Consider the following 21,987-nt stretch of genomic DNA (forward strand, 5'->3'; position numbering starts at 1 on the left):
ATTTGCTGACGACATCTTCATATTTACAACGTGCCCAGAAGAATTACAAACAAGAATACAAGAACTACACAAGGCTAGCATCAAAGCAGGTTTGAAAATGAACCTGAAGAAGACTCAAGTCATGTTCAATAAATATACCACTCCACAGGCAATAACTACGTATATTTAGGACAGTTAGTTTCGGCAATGGAAAACCAATTGTGCAAAAATATATGTACATTTTCATAAAACAGTTAAAATAGCCAAACTGAGAAGAATCAGTAAAATAGCTATTCGATAAGACGTGATTTTAATTGAAGCAAGAAGAGCGAAAGATACGACCATGCCCCACTTGAGTAATGAAGATCACCTAGTTACTGTCTGTTTTTTTTTGTACCTCAGGAGGTGGCAACCCTAATCACAACTATAATAGAATGTAATATTTAATTAATCAAAAATTCCTACCTGATCTTTCAATTTCTGAGGTCAGCTTCTTTCTAGGTTCTTGGGATGGCTTCTTTTTAGGTTCTTCTTCTAATGGATAAATGATGATCATTGATTAATTGAAGTTTGACATTCATGATACTTTTTCAGATTTTTGTTTTCTGTTTTAAAATGTAATTAGTGGGGTTTTTTTCAGTATTTTTTTTTAATTTTGCCCTACACTTACTGCAAAAAACAAAAAAACAATCTCAATCAATATACAACTTTATTTAATTCCCATTATTATTATTATTATTATTATTATTATTATTATTATTATTATTATTATTATTATTATTATTATTATTGTTGTTGTCTTTCAGGTACAGATGTACTTACTGTGCTATATATCAGATTAGAAACCAGAAAGCAAATGTGTTTCACAAATCTGCTTATCTCTAATTAAAAAGAAAACCAATGAACCAACAGAATTGTATCACATGAACCAGGGACATTCATGCTAATAGGACTACAACAATTTTATAACTTTGGTTAACACTTTTTTTCAGCATTAAAAGAAGATATTTATATTCTCTGTAAATAATAATTGCACTATTTTTAGATACCTCTTTAACTATAATACTTCAGGACAACTATTCATTCATTTCACTATTAAAGGTTCTAGTTAATCTGAACTAATTTTATAAACATGCATTTTAAAAACAGCTTCCTACAAAATCATATTAACATTTTTATTAAATCTAAAACTTAATAAAGAATGTTATTGAAAAAAAAAACTTGAAACTGTCAATCATTAAAGTACATTAAAACCTACAAAACATGCACCCACTGACACCCTTGCTGTTTTAATTAAAATCTGAATCCGTTAACCGAGATTCTTTGTTAACAGAGAGCAATTGTAATCCTACAGTCCTATCACATGTACTGCATAAATCACATACTTTTTACTTGCACAGGCTTGACAACAGGATTTCTCCCTGAAAGACAACAAAAACAGAAGAAAGATGAGATGAAAACACCACAGCGATGCACAGCAGATTCTAATAACACTCACCAATAAGGTCTGTTTCATTATGTTGGAACAGGGCTCATTATCTCTTACTGTTCTGATGGTATCAGCTAGAGACATAAGTGGCACTTCTAACAGTGTAGCCATTACTTTATCTAAAGCCTATAGTAACACTGTAGTACCAGTTGGGTCAGGAAGCTCTTCAAAACCCTTGAACTTAGCTTGGTGATAAAACGTTGACAATGACTGATTAGCATTAGTACAATTGCAGCATAACCTGTGTGAAGTTCACACCCTTCAGTACTGAAAAAAAATGATGTAATTGAGTGTCTCTAGCGAGGGAGCACTGTAAGGATAAAGGCAAAAGGAATGTACTAGGATGGGCTACATCAAGCAAATTAAATTAAAAAATGTATACATTGTAGTTACAGCACATGGAGATTTCATAAATCACTGTATGGAGAAAATTGTAATGCTTGAGGATTGAAGGTAGGTACTATTCTAGGGAGTAAGACATTGTAAAATAGTAGAAAAACAAAGACATATGAGATATTAACAATTGGAAAACATCACAGAAACCCACTAATCAACTACAAATCTAAATATCAGTCTATAGTAGCATTGTACCCATTGCAGATACAGTATGAGACAGATATGTGTGAAAGGTTGTAAGAACCTGTTTCTTCTTGTGATGGATCTTGTGAATATTGAGCATTGGATCAGCCTTCACGTGGCGCTCCCTGTCAGTACCTTGGTACTGCTAATTGATCCAACCCTGCTGACTGAATCCAATCAGTTTTTCATGGATCCCGGTCACTTGCGACATGTAAGCCACGACTTGGCAGGATCCTCCGACTTTCAAGCCGTTGGATTCGCACTCTGAGTTTTTCAACTCAACGTCGAAGGCTTATCACCAGCCAAGCGTACACTGATCAGCAGTCTTGCCCATCAGCTCAAGGTTGACATTGTCTGTCTAGAAGAGACGCACATTGCGGTTGAAGAGGCCGGTCGCTATGCCATTGATGGCTTTGACCTGCTGTGTCATGCAACCCACACGAAGCACGGCCATGCAACGTATGTCTGCATCGACATTGCCGATGCTCGGTTCATTTCGTCAACCACTTTTTGCGACGTCATCGAAGTCGGAGGGTTTAAAATTGCTAATGTTTACAAGCCTCCGAGTGCCAACTGGGACAGTCAAGTTCTACCGGTGCTTCGTCATCCCGCTATCTACGTGGGGGATTTCAACAGCCACCATTCAGACTGGGGATATGAGGATGTACCCAATGATGGTGACAGCCTTGTTACTTGAGCCGCCAGAAACGACATTATCCTGTCATAAGACCCAAAACAACCAGGTTCCTTCCACTCAGCCCGTTGGTCCAAAGACTACTCACCGGACTTATGTTGGGCGAGCACTGTGAATGGTCGCTCCCAACCTATTGCCAGAACGATCCTCAGTGACTTTCCACATTCCCAGCACAGACCATCACTGTTACATATTGGTCTGTGCCTACCAACAATCCGCAGCTCAAACAAGCTTCGTTGGAACTTCAGAAAGGCAGTCTGGGAGAAGTTTAGTGAGATAGCCGACCGCAGCATTCCAACGATTCCACTTCGCATCATTCCGGTTGAAGAGGCGTACAACCGCTTCCGTCAAGCAATCTTCAAAGCAGCAACTTCATCAGTTCCAAGAGGCCGAAGACCGGTGTACATCCCGTGCCTGGACGATGAATGTGCGGCTCTGTTCAAAGAGTACGAAGATTCAGGAGAACCAGAGATTGCAGACCAACTTGCTGAGTATGTTGGCCGGCATATCATGGGGAGCACGAACACCGGTCCTCCGGTCCACAGCCCTTGCTTTCTGCTACTCAACAGCTGAGTACTGTGCCCCAGTCTGGTGTCGCAGTTCACATGCAAAGAAAATTGACACTCAGCGGAACTCTGCAATGCGGACCATCTCCGGCACTTTTCGCTCAACTCCGGTCCAGTGGCTACCGGTGCTGAGCAACATCACACCTCCACACATTCAGTGCAAGGAAGCAGTGGTCAAAATCATCAACAAGATCCAGGATAACCCGGCACTACCACTGCATGACTTTATCCTCCATCCACCAAAGGTGCGTCTGGAATCTAGACGTCCAGTCTGGCTGTCACTTCCTGACCCTGATTGGTCATCAACAACCCAGTGGCAAGAGGTGTGGTTCCAGAGCGACACTCGCAACCAATTCCTCATTGCAGACCCAACAGACCGCCCGCCCGGCTTTGACCTGCCACGCCAAGATTGGACTTTACTCAATCGCTATCGTACTGGTCACGGTCGGTGTGCAGTGTGTCTTTATGACTGGGGCCTTGTAGACAGCCCAGTCTGCTCATGTAGGCAGAAACAGACAATGCTTCATGTTGTGGAGGACTGCGCCCTGACAAGTTTCCCAGGTGGACTCCGTGCTTTACACACAGCTGTTGATTCAGCAGTTGCTTGGCTGCGCAAGAACAGCACACGCTAAGAAGAATTAATATCTAAATAGTGCCACTGTTCAAATAATCAAAAAAGACCACAAAGACAAAAAGCACACACTGGTATAGACATTGGCTTTCACAAAGTCACTTCTTATAATTATTTAAACCATGGCAGTATTTAGTTTGGTCACCCTTTAAATCAACTGAATAGACTCCATTGTCTTTGTTTTGTGCAGTAAAATGAAAAAATATATACATAAAAGACTAATCCTATTTTATAGTAAGTCTGGATAATTCGTTTTCACAGAGAATACATGCATAGCACACTAAGAGTTTTTAAAATCTCTTTGTTATTTTGTATCAGAGGCAATGGATTGTATTGTATGTGTTAAGTTATACAGTGGGATCTAGTTCATTTTACATGACATCTTTTTTTGTTTGTTTTATCTGTGAAAACAGGCCATCACACATTCAACAAGGGCCCACTGCAGCCTCATCATGTTTTAACTTCTCACACCTTTCCAGACAACCAGATACTGAATAGTTGGGAAACTTGGCAGCTGAATTGCAATAGTCATTGGTTCTATAAATATTTCTCTCCCTAAACAAAAGCAAACTGAGCCTTACCTAATCACAAAGGTTCTGACAAGCTCAGAAAAACTCAATAGACTTGAATGAACATTTTTGTCTAAAACTAACGCCTGAATATTGCCTTTTGTTGTTCTGGTGATGCAGCTGGAACATTCTACTTTTGGCTATTCAAATGCTTTGTTTATGTCATGATGGTTAAACGAGTCATCTGTTCCTCCAAGTACGGTACAGACAATGCCTCAAATGAATATGTCATTAAGAGGTGAGCTTTGAATTCACAACAATAACGTTTAACAACAGCTCTAGTACTTTCTTGAGTTTTGTGGTCTGACTTGCATGCAGAATTCTGCTCTTTTTTAAGTATCCCATTTACGGTTTTTAATGACTGAAAGATAAGCAATATCAATGAACAAGCCATATACTTCTGTTTAGTCAGCATTTAATAAACCTTTTTTTTTTTTTTTTTTAGTGAAACATAAAAACAACAAAAGCAATTCAATATAAAATATGCCCATATACTACTGGATATGTACAGGTTGGGGAAATAAGGCACCAGCACAGCCTGGTTATCTTGTGGACAACTACCTTATTTCTGAAATGATTAAAAAACATTCCCAGTTTTTGTCAGTTTTACCTAAAAATTATAACAACACAGAATGAGTCGTACACAGATATGTAGACCATGTAAAAAAAAATTAAAAATCAAGTAAAAAGAAAAATCATGGGTCTAGCTGGGTCAAGTCAAAAGAAATATTAAACCCACTGAACTGTGCAAAAAGTATATAATCTCAACAGTGAGAATTTAATGTTGTACCCATTCAGGATCTAAAAAAGGCACCAGCATGCTTCTCCCAATCGCAAAACAAACCTGAATTGTGAAAAACAGGTTGGTATCACAGCTTCGGACAAGTCTTTGGAGTGTCAGATATTACAGTTAAATGCAAAACCCTGTATTCCAACAAGGAACTATTTTGAGCCTACAGTAAGACTAAATGAATTTCGTCTCTTGGAAATTATTGAACCAAGAGAAGCCTTAGGCTTTATGCTTCACTTGTTCAGGTCATTAGAATAACATTTGGTATTCATGGAGTATGGTTCTGTTAATAATATTGTGTTTATTAATGTCAGTAAAAATCACTAACAGATTGCCTTCAACAGCAGGTGCTGCAGGCTTCTTTGTGGTGCGGTTTTCTGAAGGTGGAGCTGTAGTTACTGCTTCCTTTAGCCCTGCATTCAGAGAATGTGTTTAAAGTACAGAATTCTTAGGACCCAATAATTAATTGGAGCAAGAAGTAATAACGTGAGTGTGTATGAATTTGGGGTCTGTTCAATTGATCTAAACAGTTGATCCTAATACTGCAATTGAACCAGGAATTGTACTTATTTTTAAAGACAAAATTACACTGAATAGATTCACACACACTGTTAAATATTTTAATGATTTAAATGACAGCAGGATTTAGATGCTGCACCATTTCAGTAGCACCACTGAATAGATCCCATTGCTATGTATTTTGTCTAAAGACACCAGTGCTCTGAAGAGGTGTGTTATTCGAATATTGAACAGTATGCATTTGCAATAATGGGTAACACCCTGCATATTAATCCATTACCATTACAACATATTTAAATACATACATTGGTCACATATTCAACCATTTAAAAATACATCAATAAGTCATTAACACATTCCTATGCAAACTACATTACAGTCTCGGTTAACATAAGGAAAACTCTTCTACCACTGAACTGGGTTTAACTTTTTCTTTCATATTACATTGCAGGGCTGTTATCAATGCATCCAAAAACCTACAAATGACCCTGGTTTTAACTCAAACTGATAGCAGTTATCTACAGAACACATTGTAAAATATATATACAACTGTGTGAGGTACGTTTTATGTTTATTTAAAGTGTTGATAATGTTGTGTTTAGTAATGTAGGGGAAAAAAAAAACATAAACAGTTTCCCTTCTGCAGAAGGTGCTGCTAGTTTCTTTGCTGTGGAGCTTCCTATAGGCAGGCCTGGAATTACTGCTGTTTCTACCTCTGCATTCAAAGAATGTGGTTAGAATACAGAATTCTCAGAACCAAATATGAAATGGAACAGGGCTATGATGTGTTTGTATGACAAGGTACTGTCCTGTAAAGCACAATGTTCAAATTGATAGCATACAGCACATTCATTTGTTATTTCAGAAACTATTGATGTGCATGGATTCATCTCTCTGCTACTAAAAGGCAAGGCGATTTAAATAAAACAGAATCCATGAATGTGACATCAAGTTTCAATCATTGCACCATTAATGGAGTTTTGGTATGTAAATATTTTCGGGCCTAGATATGTAGGTCTAATTCTTAACAATCCAAAGTCAATACTTACATGTTATAAAATCATTTCAATCTGGGAGGGTTAATGGTTGGGATGATTATGGAAAACTGAGACATCTCCTCCCCTTTATTTATTTTTATAAAACTATCAGTATCGCTGATTCCAACCAACATTACCTGCAGTTATTTAAAGAACAGTCTTCTGACATTGCAGCATATCATCTGCACAGCTTCTTTAAATAACACTGAGCTGTGCACAGTGAGGTCAGAAATCTCTAATTAATACTAAGAATTTATGTCATTACTAAATGTCTGTCATTCCAAGCTGTCTGTAGAAGCACCAAAACCCATAGAAAAGAATTTCAACAAAAATCATGAATTGTATGGGAAGTTACGGACTGATAAAGACGTTAACCACTTGACTGCCTTGATGGTGATGAACGTCATCCAGTTTGAGCCTCTCCCATGATCCCAGTAACTCATAGTGGGGCAAACACTGATATGCAGGTTCAGAGACCAATGCACTGTCTGCAATGCCAATGGAGCCAGGGTCCATTTGCAGAGCTGACATTAGTGTCTTTATTATTCAACTGTTCTTAAAGTGCATCGTCCTGAATCTCTTTGAGCCGTTATTATGCAGACCTATCTATTATTGCTTGTGCTCTGTTGTTTTTGCCATTATGGATCTGATCATTGAGTATGTTACTAGGCAGACATGACTGGTGAGTAATCACTTGATTTTTACTTAGCTAAGTGATGATTTGGAACAGTTCCAGCATAATTTATAATTGTTGTGCTGATTTATTTTAATTTTGAGAGCAAATCTGTCACTAAAGGACGAGGTTGTCAAAGCCATTTACTTCAAATTGTCATGAATGCAATCTTTGTCTGAAAGGAAAAAGCTGCAATTCCAATTCCAACATGATTAAGAAACAACATAGGCCTACTCACAAGCAACTACATTAAAAATCAGAGTTGTTTATTTTAGGTTTGGTTAGTTCATTCTGTGCATTTTTACTTATTTGGAGAATATAGAAAAGCTGCAATCATATTATATATATATATATATATATATATATATATATATATATATATATATATATATATATATATATATATATATATATATATATTATTTTTTTTTTTATTAATTTTTTAAAATATACCCTTGAGCCAAAAAAGGTTTTTCCATATTTGACATTATTGTGACTGTCCGTTCAGCAGAATTAGATACAATCAAAACTGGTTTTGATTCAGCAAAATCAGCAAAGCAGTAATGAATCACAACATGTCTTTGTAATGGGATTTTAAACAATTCATTTTCCCAATTAGTGCTTGGTCTCTGGCACCTGTAAGAGTTAAAATATAATTTCTTATTTTAAGATAATGATGTTGAAGATCATATTCTGAATGCTAACCTTATATTGCAAAAAACACTGAAAAAAATTAAGACACGGCTTCTATATACAGTATATTTATTATCCATAAATATAACATTTTCACAAATCTATACAGTAGCATTAAGAATAGAGTTAGTAATACAATTAGATATTAGACCAGGGGTGTCCAATCACAGTCCTGGAGGGCCATTCCACTCCAGGTTTAATAGTAAAATTATATAATGAGCTCACTTCACAGTCTGGATGGAGGTCTAATTGGTTCAATTAAACCATTTAGAATAGGGTTGGAACAAAGACCAGGAGTTTAAGGGACAACTTTGGAAACCTCTGTATTAGACAATTGCTTAGACAGGAAATCTTTGTCAATGCCTTTCATTCAGGATACAGTAAATGCTAATCAGTATCAGAATATTTATTACAGAACACATCACCATATTATATTACTTGCCTGAATATGATAAGATATACAGGATACACTGTTTGGTACCACAGAAATCAAACAAAAGGTAAAAAAAGCCACCCTCTTCCAAGTGTGAGGTTTATAAAACCAATTATTGAAATTGATTTATAGTAATGTTGGCATTTTAAAATTAAAGTATTGTCTACCTATTAAAATGACACATTTTATAGAAACCTTAGTAAAGAAAAAAAATACCTACTATATTACAAGGCAAATAAAAGCAAGTAGCCACACGACACATTATTACAAACACCACACTGCCAATATAGGAAGAGGAAAATCATGCAATTTAAAAAATGTTGGTATTTGTGTCAAACCATTAAAAAAAATAAATAAATAAATACAGCTTATAAAAAAAAAAAAAAAAAAAAAAAAAACTTAGTGGATTTGGTTTATTAAAACTCACGTGATGTATAACATAACATTTTAAAATAATGTGTTTAAAAAATATGCATTATTTTAAAATCTTTCATTTAAAAAAATGTATAAGCCTATGATTCAGTATAAACTATATGCTCCTGGTTCAACTAATATGTATTATTCTTCTGATGCTGGACCAATAATACAAATTAGTAAGCCTCTAGAGATACTGATCAGGGACCCTATTGGAAATGAGATGCAAATACCAATGGGTTCTCATCCTTGTTAGAAATGAACAAAAAAACTAGACTACTTCCAGTTGCAAAGTGGAGAAAAGTGCAAGGCCAACTTTTCACAGAAAACACAAAATGTGCTCAACTTTTTAGGTGCTACTACCCCTACTCAGTATGGTTGCAAGTGTTAGTAACTCCATTAAAAAAACAAATCATCACACATGTGGACCTGGGAACAATACATCATGCAGCATGGACATGATTTGAACAGCTCAGTCATGCTGTTAAGCACATTTTCACACCAATATATAAATAAAAAGAGTCGGGGGGGGGGGGGGGGGGGGGGGGAAAGTCATGTTCATGTAAAAATGTTATTGGCTGATAAGTCAAGCAATAAGCAACACAATAAGCAACACATTGCAAAACAAATCAGGCCAAATACAAATAGTAAAAGATTAAACAGTACAGTACATAGCACAATGTACAAGATTAGCAGAACATTTAGACATAAGTAATTGTAGGTATCTGGATTTACATCAGTTCAAGTTGCATTTAGTTTACTTCTAACTTCTAAGACTTCTAAATTACTTTTTATTGCTAGCATCGGATGGAACTGATTTATTAGCAGGGAGTTTCAATGTTTATTACAAGGATGAGAATCATGATTTATTAAGCTTTTCAGTATATTCAATCATAATTTAACCTTTTGATGAATTACATACGTTTTATATACCATTAAAACGTCCCATGCTGTTGTTGACTCCTTTATCAGTACTCCAGAGCAATATCATGAATGACTATTTAATTATTCAAAATAGACTTTTTAAAAACAGACTAAATACTTTATGAGTTAAACTTTTTTATAGGCCCTCCGGCTCTCAGTTGCATTGGACATATTGGATTGCAGCAGAACTGACGACCTCATTGTTATTAGTTATGGTTTAATTTTAATTGTAAATATATATAAATATATATAAATGTATAATTATGTTATAATTGGTGTCCAAATAAAAGTGCTTCTATTGAGTTTTTCCAATTATAATTTAAAAATTCACTCAAATTACATCATCTTCAACAGCATCTCCTATCCTTTTAATTGTTTTGTTTGCTGTTATCAACGTCAGAATTTAAATGAAGAAGAGGAGGACATTCAAAACTATTATCAAGATGCCCAGCTTTTTCTTCTAAAAACAAATCTGAATGTTATCCCAATTGGTAAACAGATATTAAGCACCATGTTCCAAAGAAGGACTGGTGCAGAGCATAACAAGTATAAAAAGGTAGGGTTAGCTAAACAAAAACAAACAAACACATAATTTAAAAAAAAAATCAACAATCATGGGGTTTCCACGATGGTAATTTACACGTGAAATGGCAGTGCATGTGCACACATGTTTGTGGCTGAAAAAAAATGCCAAAGAGAGGGATAGGATAAATCTCAGTAAATGTTAAGAGCGGTTGTCCTTAACTGTAAATATTGCAAGGGAGCAGATCAGTTGTTACTGTGGATTCCAAGATGGCGGAATGTAGTGGCTGAATGGCGATTTTATGGTTAGCAGTGGTGTAGTTCACCTTAATGATGATGCGGGTGGCGTTTTTTATTATTGTTTTTTGCTGTGTCTGGGCTGTCATGTTGTATATCTCTTGTGGGTTTACAGTTCTGTATAAAACCACTTACCATGAACTGCATTATGCCCTTGTTGTAGTATTAAAGCTGCTGTTTAAGAATACCCTTGCTGTAATAACTACGCTAAAGTTAAACTTGAAGAGCAAGTGAGCTGGGTTCTTAAAAGAAATGGGTTTGGAACCAGCAGGTACCTGGTTCAAATCCGAGCTTCTCTACAGACTCATTGTGTGACCCTGAGCAAATCACTTAACCTCCTTGTGCTCCATCTTTGGGGTGAGACGTTGTTGTAAGTGATTGCAGCTGATGCATAGTTCACACACCCTTGTCTCGTATCTTGTAAAGCGCTTTGTGATGGTGGTCCACTATGAAAGGCGTCATATAAAAATAAAGATTATTATTTTATTATTATCAGTATTTGCCCAAGTGTGGCGTTGAATGCTTCCTCAGCAGCTGTGAGCCGTCCGGACGGGCAGGGTTTCTGTGCCAGGGTAGTATACGCAGCATCACCTGATCTCTATATCCTGTGTTGCCTGAATGAAAGGTATATATATACATATACCCGGTTCTCGCAGACATGCGCATCACACAGGGCGATCACATACAAAGACATAAGCCTGATATACGCTCCTTACAAAGGAGCCGACTCTTTTGTACAGCGGTATAGGCGCTATGCTTTAGTGCGAGAGATCGGGTTCGTGCTCGCCCTCCACCTTTGTGTGGATTGCCTTGCCCTGTGTGATGTGCCTGCCTGCGGGAACCGAGATCGCTACTATATATATATATAAATAAACATCGCCACCGGTTTTCAATACCTGTTGGTCAGTTTCATTTTATACCTCCGAGTTTATTTTTAATTAATGAGTAAATTTATGGGTAAAAATTTAATAAATTTGTTGTAACAGTATTCACTACTAATAACATTTGAAAAACACATTGGGCAAAAGCAGTAAAACACATCATTAACTAACCAGGCACAAGGTATTTTGTTTCATTAAAGCAGCTTAGATTCACTCGTGTACCAGTTCTCTGTGCATGAAAACCACATTTTCACAAAATGTCACTAGTAATCTTCAAAAACAGCATGAGTACTTTACTCAGAGCTAATTTACATATCAACCCCCACCTTTCCCATTAATTTGCATGACGTCAGGTGAAAAGCCCGGTTTACTCGAGTAAAATAAACTGAGCGAACGGAAACCCAAAAAAACATTTTACACAAGACATTTTTCTTGTGTAGCTGTCTCCAGTTAAAAATGGAAACCCCATGAATAATGTCTCTAAAAATCTGTATTAATCTCTTTATTTAAATTTGCTGGTACCAGGTGTATGTGTCTAGCATACTTTTTTTGCAGTAATAACCTGAAATATGAAGCACAAAGTAAACATGCTTACCTGTGTGTTATTCAGTAAACTTTAAAGTGTGGTTTGTATTAATGAAAACATAACATTAACTTACTGAATTGGACAATGATTTTTATTTCTTTCTTATTCACTTACATAAACCCTGCCATTCTGTCCTGATTGTAAGGGAAATACTTCTGACAAGCATCAGTAATTGGACTGTAATTGAATAACTGGTGGCTCGCTACTCCAGTACCTGGCAAATTGTCTGTAAATATTACATGTTTCTATTTCAACTTTAACACATTTTTTTTCTTTTAATAAGCACCAAAGACAGGTTTGAATTGAATATTTAGATCCAGATTAAAACAATAATCTGAACTGGCCCCCACCCCACCCCGAAGTACTGTCTGTCCACATACTGTAGAATATATATATAATATAGCATATATATATATATATATATATATATATATATATATATATATATATATATATATATATGCAATATCTGCCGAGTCAAATTATAAATAACGAAAGTTATACACTTGTCGGTACTTTCCTTTGGAGAATGTGTTGTGTTATGATGGGTCTACCCAATCTCATGATTTGATGGCATTTTGTTAACAGGAAAGGCACTCAGTCGAGAAGCTTAGTGAGTTAAGGGATGTTGTTAAAAGTTATTTTGCTTAAAAAGCATTGTGACTCAGCCCAGTGTTTTACTAATATATAGGTACACAGTGGGGTTGTTAGGAATGAACTAAGTTAATTCTAAAAGAACCACAATATATAACGCTGCCCTGACATTCAAAGTTATAGGTGGAGGAGGGATGGAGCAAAAATAAATATAATTCCTACGTCACAAAAGCCAAAAAACACAAGACTGTATATTGTTTATAGAGGGAGCTGCAGAATTAATGGAATTAGTCATTGGTAACCGTGGTAATAATCACGATGGGTATTGTTTACACACATGCACCCAGATACATCACACTGCATGAAGAATCAGCAGAGAAGAGTTATGCAACATGATCCAAAAAGGAGTTTCAAAGACAAGGTAAGAAAGTGCATCACTGGTGTGTCACCATTCGACCAAATGTTTAGGTATTATTCATTTTCATTAATATAAATCATCCAAAATGATGCCAAAAGCCAAGACCTATGGTATTAAAGTTTAATATGATTAATATGAATAATGTACTTCAAATCCATCCGATTTCTAAGCTAGTATATTCAGAATTTTATATCAGCGTGAAGTATTGTTAAGTATATGAGGAGAAAAACTTCAAACAAGTAGTATTAGACAGAAATACAAGACTTTTGGAAGTACCTGAAGAAACATCCTCATGTGTATACAAGTCAACCACATAGCGACAGAACTCAAAGTGATCTAGCAGAGCAGAAGGGAAAAAGAGCAAAGAAGAAAATGAATGGGAGATCAAAACCTCCTTCCTCACTGTAACTGAGAATGATTGCACAGCTAAGTGAGGATGTCATCCATGTTGTAGTTCCAGCTGAAGTATTAAGGACACAATGAATGGTTGTTACCACAAAGTATAGAAATATAGGATATACTTTTTTTTCTTTCTACAACACAAAAAAATATAACAGTTTATTAGTTACAACTTTTTGATGGCTTGGATCTGTTTCTTATCTTGTCAAGATGTTTTATCAGATAGCCCATATTGAAAATTGTTGTTTTAGAGGTTTATAATTCTCAGTAATTAAAATGTCCACTGTGACATGCTATAACAGCACACTTGAAAGATCTGTCAGAGATTTTTACCCTCCATAAGCAATAATGTTAACCCTTTGTCTGGGTATGTCCATTACATCACTTACAGCAGCTAACTTTACACACAACTAACTTTACACCATTTAATGTATGAGGCACACATAGTATAGCACTGAGTACCTAGAACAGGTTCATTGAATGATGTAAATCAATCTGAACACAATTCTCCAGTCTCAAGATTCAGTTATGCTCTCTCTTTGCTCTTTTTTTTATCATCGTCTCTTAGTTTCTTTGTCACTATTTTCTGGGACTTAGTGTCTTCTGTGTCCTCCTTGCTTTTTTTACCTTTCGATTCTGTCTTTGAGGGTGTCTTCTCCTTCAGCTTGGCTTTGGGATTTGCTTTTTCCACTGCCTTGACTTCTTTCTTGGCTTTCTCTACTTTCTTTTCTGGTTTTGCTGCCTTCATCTTTTCCTCTGTCTTGGTGGATTTAACCTTCCTCACCTCTAGAAATGAGAGCAAGCTTTCTTTTAATGGGCTAAAGTTGCTTTAAATCACTGTCACAAAGGAAAGGCCTTACAATTGCAAATAAAAAAGCCAACGGAGAACAGGTTTGATACTTCAAACAAATTTTACAGCTCTCCCCAAAGATATGATCACCATGATTTTCTCCAGACAACAATGCAGAATAGTAATACCATCCTCTGTCTTGCTATGCTAATGGAACAGTCATTCAACATTTTTTTTTTTTTTTTTACCCAAAATAAGAGCCATGTCTCCTTCCAACCTTATATATTTGTTATTCCAACTGCACTTCCACTGTCCTCAGTGTCACTTTGAACATCTATGCCTTATTTTGACCTTATTTACTGATTGTGGCCAAAAAACTGATGGTTAAAAATACAAATTGTTTTCACTTTTGTGGTATCTAGTATATATAGTATCTGGTATAAACTGATATACCTTTCAGTGGTGCTTTCTTTACATCCCTTGATTTTCTTTCAGTTGTTTCTTTGACATTTGTTTTCATTACTGTAAAATAGAAATGGCTTCAATTAAATCTGAGAACAGAAAAGGCAAGGCTATTTAAGTACTGAAAGTTAATGCTAACCTCCATGTTTGTGTCAGTGAATCAATTACTCCTTGGAAACCTCTTACCTATCTGAAATAATATTTGTTCATGAGCAACTGTTTTTTTAGTTGATATATTTTTTCTCTTAGCTTGAAAAATGTTCCATCTCCCTGCAGCTTCTTAAACTCCCTTGCAATTGCTGGGTTATATAAGTAATTTGATTATATAACTCTACAAAGACTTTTACAACCCAGGAATCAGATCTGTAAGATTAAACAATTCTTCATAAAAAAATAAAAAAATAGCACCATGCTTTATAACACCAAATACTTTTCAAATCAAGAAATTGATACACACATATGAACCAAGACTTATCCATTTTGTATGGATAAATTCTGCACAAGCAAAACTGATTATTGACAAAATGGATGTATCATGTTTCACTTCAAAAAACATTAGAAGATCAACTTTATTTTGTAATTAATTAAACTGATGTTTAATATCTAAATAAAATAATGTTTATTACCATCAAAATCAATGTCACCCAATTTTGCAGCACTCTAGTAATGTTTCATCTACTATACATAATATTACTACTACTGAGAGACCACCTGGTGAATCTGCTCCTGGCTCTCTGTAAACTGGCCATTTACAAGACCAAGAGGCGTAAGATCACCGTAGAGGGTCTCTTTTTGCCTGCGAAGCCATATTCAGGGCCCTGTTATGGTCCCGGGTTAATTTGGAGCACACCAATGCAGAGTCCCCTGGTGGCATGAAGGCTAGTGTGCTCTGCACGGATTCTTTTGGTGCATGGTTACAATTTATTATTTACAGTTTGTAAAAAAGTTTTTTTTGTTAAAATTAGTTAGTCACCATCTTTGTTAGTACCTCTTTTTTGTTTAGATGGTGCTAATTTGAATTTTTCTCACCAACTGTTTATGGTGTCTATTTAAGAAGTCTTAACTTGATGTGCTTTACATGGGAATATATATATAAAAAAAAAGATTAATATTAGACTTCAATATTACAAATGACATCACAAGTTAAAACAGCACCTTGAAAATCATATTAAAAATCTAATTTATCCTTTTAAAACTACAAGGTCTAATATTATCATTTCAAATCTTAATAAGGTCAAAGAAAACATAATAATCATCTATGATTTATGTCTAAATTAAAAATGATTACCCTTAAATTACTCATTCAACACAAAATAAAACAGTATCAAATCAACCTGAGATCCAATTATTATTTGAGTAACTCATATAAAGTGTATTTAACAGTTCACCATTTCTATCTATAGGGCACTGTAGCAAAGTGCCCGCCCCTGTGTGTATTTTGTGTTGTGTGTTAATGTTGGTGTGTAGTCATTGGTACACGGGATATAAACGGGTCTGTGTAACACAAGTGTTTAAAATGTATATTTGTATTTAGACACAAGGATTGCACAGCACTTCACGTGCAAGTAAAATGTAATATGTGAGCACGGGGAATTGCACTTTATTAATTCACGTGCAGTTGTACCGAGACTCCAATTGAATGATTGATTAGCAGTCAAGTCTCGGTACAGCTGCATAAAAGCAACATGTTTTCACATACTCGGGGTTGTGTGTTCGGTGAGTGGAGAACAGGATTGGAGACGGAGGGAATAATAATAATAATAATAATAATAATATAATAATAATAATAATAATAATAATAATAATAATAATAGTAGTAGTTAAATATCTGCTCACCGTGTTTTGTTTAGTCTTAGTCTGTTTTCTGTTTGTCTTGGCGATTTTGGCGAATGTGCCGTGTCATGTGTTTTCGTGTTTGTTTAATGTCCTGTTTTTGTTTGTTACAACCGTTTATTTTCTGTCTGCCTATTCATTCATTAAATGCTGAGTGAGACCATTCGCTCAGCTCCACCAAACTACACCTCTCTCTTGTTTATTTCCTGGCTCTGGTCTGACACCACCCACTCCGGCCGTCTTTGTGAAAGGCACATAATACAAATTGGCAAAATGTGCTCCGATAATACTCCAATTAAGGAATTTAAAACTCCCCAATAGCACTGTATCAAGTAGTATGATGTGATCATTTTATGGCATATTTCTTCTCTGGAATAGAGTATTCAATAATGTATTTGCCTTTGTGAAAACCTGATAGATTTATGCCACTAGACAATTTTCTTATGATTTAAAGGTGGAAAGGAATTTACAGTGAATGAATTACCGGCATATTATGAACAGTCTATTTCTATATCACCAGCTGTCCACTGTTATTGGGCTAAATATATGAAGATATGAGACATACAATTTAATATCAACATTACCAAATTTAATGCCCATTGTTCCGATTGATATAGACTTTTGCAGGGTGATAAATAGCTTTAATTTTTTAGTAATGACATCATTTCTTATTGGCCGGATGATATAGCAGATGTAATTTAATTGAAAGACCAAAGTGACAAAATCACTTCAAAGATCATGATTTAACTTTATCATTATGACAGATTGTTAATATTTTACATATTAAGAAAAATATGCTCAATAAACAACCTTGGCAACACAATGGAAGATAATCCTGTCCCTATGGCAACTATCATCTCTCTGTGTGTAAATGTAAACATTATTATTGGATTATTGTGAATCACTTTACTGTATCCTGAGGGTTTTCTTGTTCCTTAATAATACCTGCGTCTTCCTAGATCTTTAATAGGCATATACTGTATGTTCAGATTGCGATGTGAAACAAAAACTGTTGTATTAAGAGAACATTTCTTATAAATATGTAAAGTAAAATATATATTAATCTCCTAAAATATAAATATATACACACACACACACACACACACACACACACACACACACATATATATATATATATATATATATAGAGAGAGAGAGAGACATAGACACACACACACACAAACACACACAAACACAGAGCTTAGGGGTGGTGCAGGGATTATCATTGCTTAGGTCACTTGGATCACTTCTGACGCCTTGTTTAAGTTTGGATGCATAGTAAATAGAGTTCAGCCCCACAAACAACAAGTAACTGATACTGAAACCGACAAAATTATTGTCAAGTCCTGCCCCATCATTCTATGTTCAGGGTTTTGATATGCATTATATTACAATCACTATAAAGTGTAGCTATTATTGCGGTTTTTAATGTGTGATGTGGAATGTGTAAATCTTGTATTTCTATTGGTGGAGCTGATTTTAAATAAACTGCAGCAAAGATGAGGAGTTTTAAATTATAAGTCAAGTTAATGGATCTTTAGGTGTATTTATTGTTTGGCATTAATACTTGTAACTTTTTGCTTTTAAAAATAAGTATATGAAGTGCGTATGGATGCACTCCTAACTATTTAGTAGTATTTCTTATTTTTAAGGTGAATTGCTTTCTGAAAATGCTTAGAAAGAGCTTTTTTCAGTATTATGATATTTTAATAACACTGTTCTTGTTAAATGCCAGGAAGGTCATACATTTTCATAAATGTGCTTAATGGCGTCATTGCAAACTGTACTCCATGTGGATGATACTTTCATTTCACCTTCTAACCAACATGTCATGACTGGGGGACCTTTAGATTCATAACTTCATAACCAGGCACAAGAATGTGACTCTGCATTTAGTAAAATATTCCATATTCATGTTTACTATAAAATGACAGGTAGTATTACTGTATATTGAAACGTATTAGTTCTGGGAAATATACAGATGTATGTGTTATATATTACAACAATTAGTATTTATAATACATGTTATATCTTGATGATCAAGTCAGTTTGACAGACTGTAGTAAATGTATGAGGCTGATATTTCAATGTTGGCTAACAACATCATTAAAACTGTAACGTTTGTAATAGTGTATGGTCTAGGGAAACCTTGTCCTACATTACAAATATCATTAAAAAAAAAAAAAAACTGTACAAATCGCAAGCAGGTTTGTTGTGTTATGAAAGATAAACATTCCCCATCAAGTATATCAATAACATATTTCAGGTTATATCAATAACCCTTTTAATATATAACAGATGCAGAAATTCTTAGCTAACATGTTGACAAATACTGTTGATATGATTCAACCTATTGTCTTAATATAGAATATAGAAAGCCACCAACCTTTCTGCTTGGATGGATCAGCTTCACCTAGGATTGAAAGAAAAAAAGAATGTATTATCATAACTACTCTAGGGTACAGCTAATGATTTGGGACGTATAAGAGGCAAATAATATGCTGTGGTTATTAATGACCTAGCTTCCATTCCCTGAATTAAATTTCCAAATACAACCATAAATTGTTGATGGTAAATACTGGTCAAATTCTAAATTTGTATGCCATTATATTTATTTGGAAGCCACCCATATGGCAAGCCAAATTATCATTGAGATATCACAAATGTCTGTAAAACATTTCGATGTATCTCAAATTGAATTACAAATATCTTTAATTGTGCCATTTTTGATATCTAAAATTAATTTTAATATATGTAAATCAATTAGATATCTAAAAATGAAAAAGATATTTTAACAAATCAGCACATTGAAGCAGCAGAGAGCCATTCACGCCAGACAAATAAGTAATACGCTTTCGAAAAAAAAAGTTCAACACAAATGGACACAAAATATCTATAGAAGACACCTACTTCTTCTTTTATAGGGGTGGTGGCGTATATAGATATTCATTTAATACCTTCATCCTCCTCCTCATCAGTGCCCTTATCATCATGCTCATTATCCATGATATCTTCACCTTCATCACCATCATCATTATCATGATAATGGTGTTTTATAGAATGCAGAAATGCATATACTTGCCTCACAAAGAGGACATTGAACTTTATGTATTCATGCCTCAGCCTAAAACTGTGATAGACCCAATACAGATATAGATGCTGCAAAGGGTTCTGTGTTACTTTGAGAAATTACTATACCTGAGTAGCTATTAAAATACAAGAGCCTGGAACAAAATGAAGGCATACTATTCCATAGTTATAATGTCGGTAGAGGCTAGGATATTATGGAGAACAAAGCTGACAACCTAAGACAAAGAAGAATGGCTCCCTTGAAGGATGATTCCAACAAATTTAAATCTAAACTTGGCCTCATTCATTTCATAGCTATCCGTTGCTCATATCCTGCACCAGAGTGAGCAACACAGTACCAAATAGAACAAGAAAATGGATTGTAGGAAACCACTGACCATTTCTGTTGTGATGAAATGTGACTTTTAATGCTACCAAATCAACACTATAACAGCTCCTTAGCTGGCCTCTGAGTTGGTTTAATATTGTCATAATCGTTCCACTGGAGCTATAATTTCAAGTAACTCAAAAAGGACAATAAGATCAGCACAGATTTGTAATCTAATATTGTAGCACAGTCTATCTATGGCTGAACAAAGTCACTACAAAGGTTCAGCCAAGCATTTTAAAGATTTTAAAGGATAACCAAGATAATTAGGTTTCATTTTTGGTCTCATATTTAAGTTAAGTTTTTGGTTGTTTTTTAAGGTTAATAAGAAATTGTTTTTCAAGCAACAGTGACCATGTTTAAGATTTTGCATTTGAAAAAAAAAAAATAGAACTATGATAGTAAAAATAGGACTTCTCCTTTAAATTTGCAACAGATATTTCTGCTTCAGCTACTGTACAGTGAAAAATAACAAACCTCTCCTCTTCAGTGGTTGCTCGGTGTCACCTAAATTGTAAGGAAAAACAAGTCAGTGTAAGTTAAAAACAGATTCATAAATATGCAGAAGAAATTGTATAATAAACTGTGACTTTTCTATAACTATTCCACTAATGTTTTAAATTAAAATAATCATTCCCCCATTTAAACCATTTTAATTTGGTCTATTGTATGTGATTATTTACATCACATTTATTTCAGGATCTTGATCTCAGAATCCAAACTTTCTGTTATTAAACATTCTGTAGCATACCAAATGCTACTGTTCCATTGAGATTTGCACTATAAACACATACAAGTGATTTAAATATTTAATTTTAACCTCAATTATTCTATCATAGTCGCCATTTCAAAATACTATTTATGTTAATAACTCCACTCAACAGATTCTGATGTGCGGGTATCTTTAAATTAAGAACCCACAACAATAACGTGCATCAGCTATGTAAATGTGCTGTGATGAACTGCCACACATTTTAAAGCTTACATTTCTAACCGAGCATCACTCCAATCTGTGAATGCATTACAGCCCTGTTTGAGTGTGTTACAGCATTTAAAGCAAGGGCATGACCAATAAAAATGGTTAGCTATTAAACAATGGTGCGATTCTTGAATACCTTCGTCGTCATCATCGTCAGGCTTTATCATGTCAGACAGTAACGACATGACACCGTGAATCCAGTTAGTGGACTCTTCCACAACTTCGTCTATGACTTTCATTGGGTCAGAGCCGAGCTTACTTATACCTCCTGAGTACAGGATAAAAAGAGAGCAGTACAGTAAGAATGACTAAGGTTCACATATACAATTTTTCAAGAGCTACTGCAAAGTCAGAAATAAGGAAAATTCATCTCAATTAGGTTAACATTAATGTAATCCCATGTTAATGGGTATCTTGCTGTAGGCCTAAGAATGAAGTTACAGGAATGTCTGCACAAGAGATTAATTAGGCTTTAAACAAATGCAACTGCAGCCAGTAAAAGCATCAGGTTCCAAATTAAGTTTAAACAATTGAAACATCTGTTAGTTATTTGTACCTCACCTCAAATTAAAAACAATAGAGTAGTATATACAAAATAATAATGTATCGTTTTTAAATCAAATCTTTAAAAAGCAATGTCAAGTGTTGATAGGGATATACTCCTGTTATTGAAGTGTCTATGATTGAAACACTTCATAAACAGTAACATGAAGATATGTAAGACTGTGCAATGTATGCTTGCCTACTGTACTAGTTTATTAGAGTATTGTCTGGAAAAG

General features: G+C 35.0%; 1 protein-coding gene and 1 long non-coding RNA gene across 12 annotated transcripts in view; one reads left to right on the forward strand and one right to left on the reverse strand.

Annotated features, from left to right (window-relative positions):
* The window catches only part of LOC121315796 (triadin-like), a 97,246-nt gene that overhangs the window by 49,767 nt on the left and 25,492 nt on the right, over positions 1-21,987 (reverse strand). For 8 of the 11 annotated variants that reach the window (XM_041250220.1, XM_041250215.1, XM_041250219.1 and 5 more), the window contains exons 3-10: positions 21,345-21,476; positions 20,707-20,736; positions 19,159-19,185; positions 14,931-14,999; positions 14,315-14,473; positions 13,565-13,624; positions 1,365-1,400; positions 445-513 (exon numbers count right to left, since the gene is read on the reverse strand). In XM_041250220.1, coding sequence (XP_041106154.1) covers positions 445-513; positions 1,365-1,400; positions 13,565-13,624; positions 14,315-14,473; positions 14,931-14,999; positions 19,159-19,185; positions 20,707-20,736; positions 21,345-21,476 — 582 coding nt within the window. The remainder of the gene's footprint in view (positions 1-444; positions 514-1,364; positions 1,401-13,564; positions 13,625-14,314; positions 14,474-14,930; positions 15,000-19,158; positions 19,186-20,706; positions 20,737-21,344; positions 21,477-21,987) is intronic. The other 3 variants (XM_041250218.1, XM_041250217.1, XM_041250223.1) reach the window with 3 other exon arrangements.
* Positions 1-21,987, forward strand: part of LOC121315798 — a 43,075-nt gene that overhangs the window by 9,161 nt on the left and 11,927 nt on the right. The window lies entirely within an intron of this gene.

Source organism: Polyodon spathula, chromosome 5, assembly GCF_017654505.1.
Source record: "Polyodon spathula isolate WHYD16114869_AA chromosome 5, ASM1765450v1, whole genome shotgun sequence".
Taxonomy (NCBI): domain Eukaryota; kingdom Metazoa; phylum Chordata; class Actinopteri; order Acipenseriformes; family Polyodontidae; genus Polyodon; species Polyodon spathula.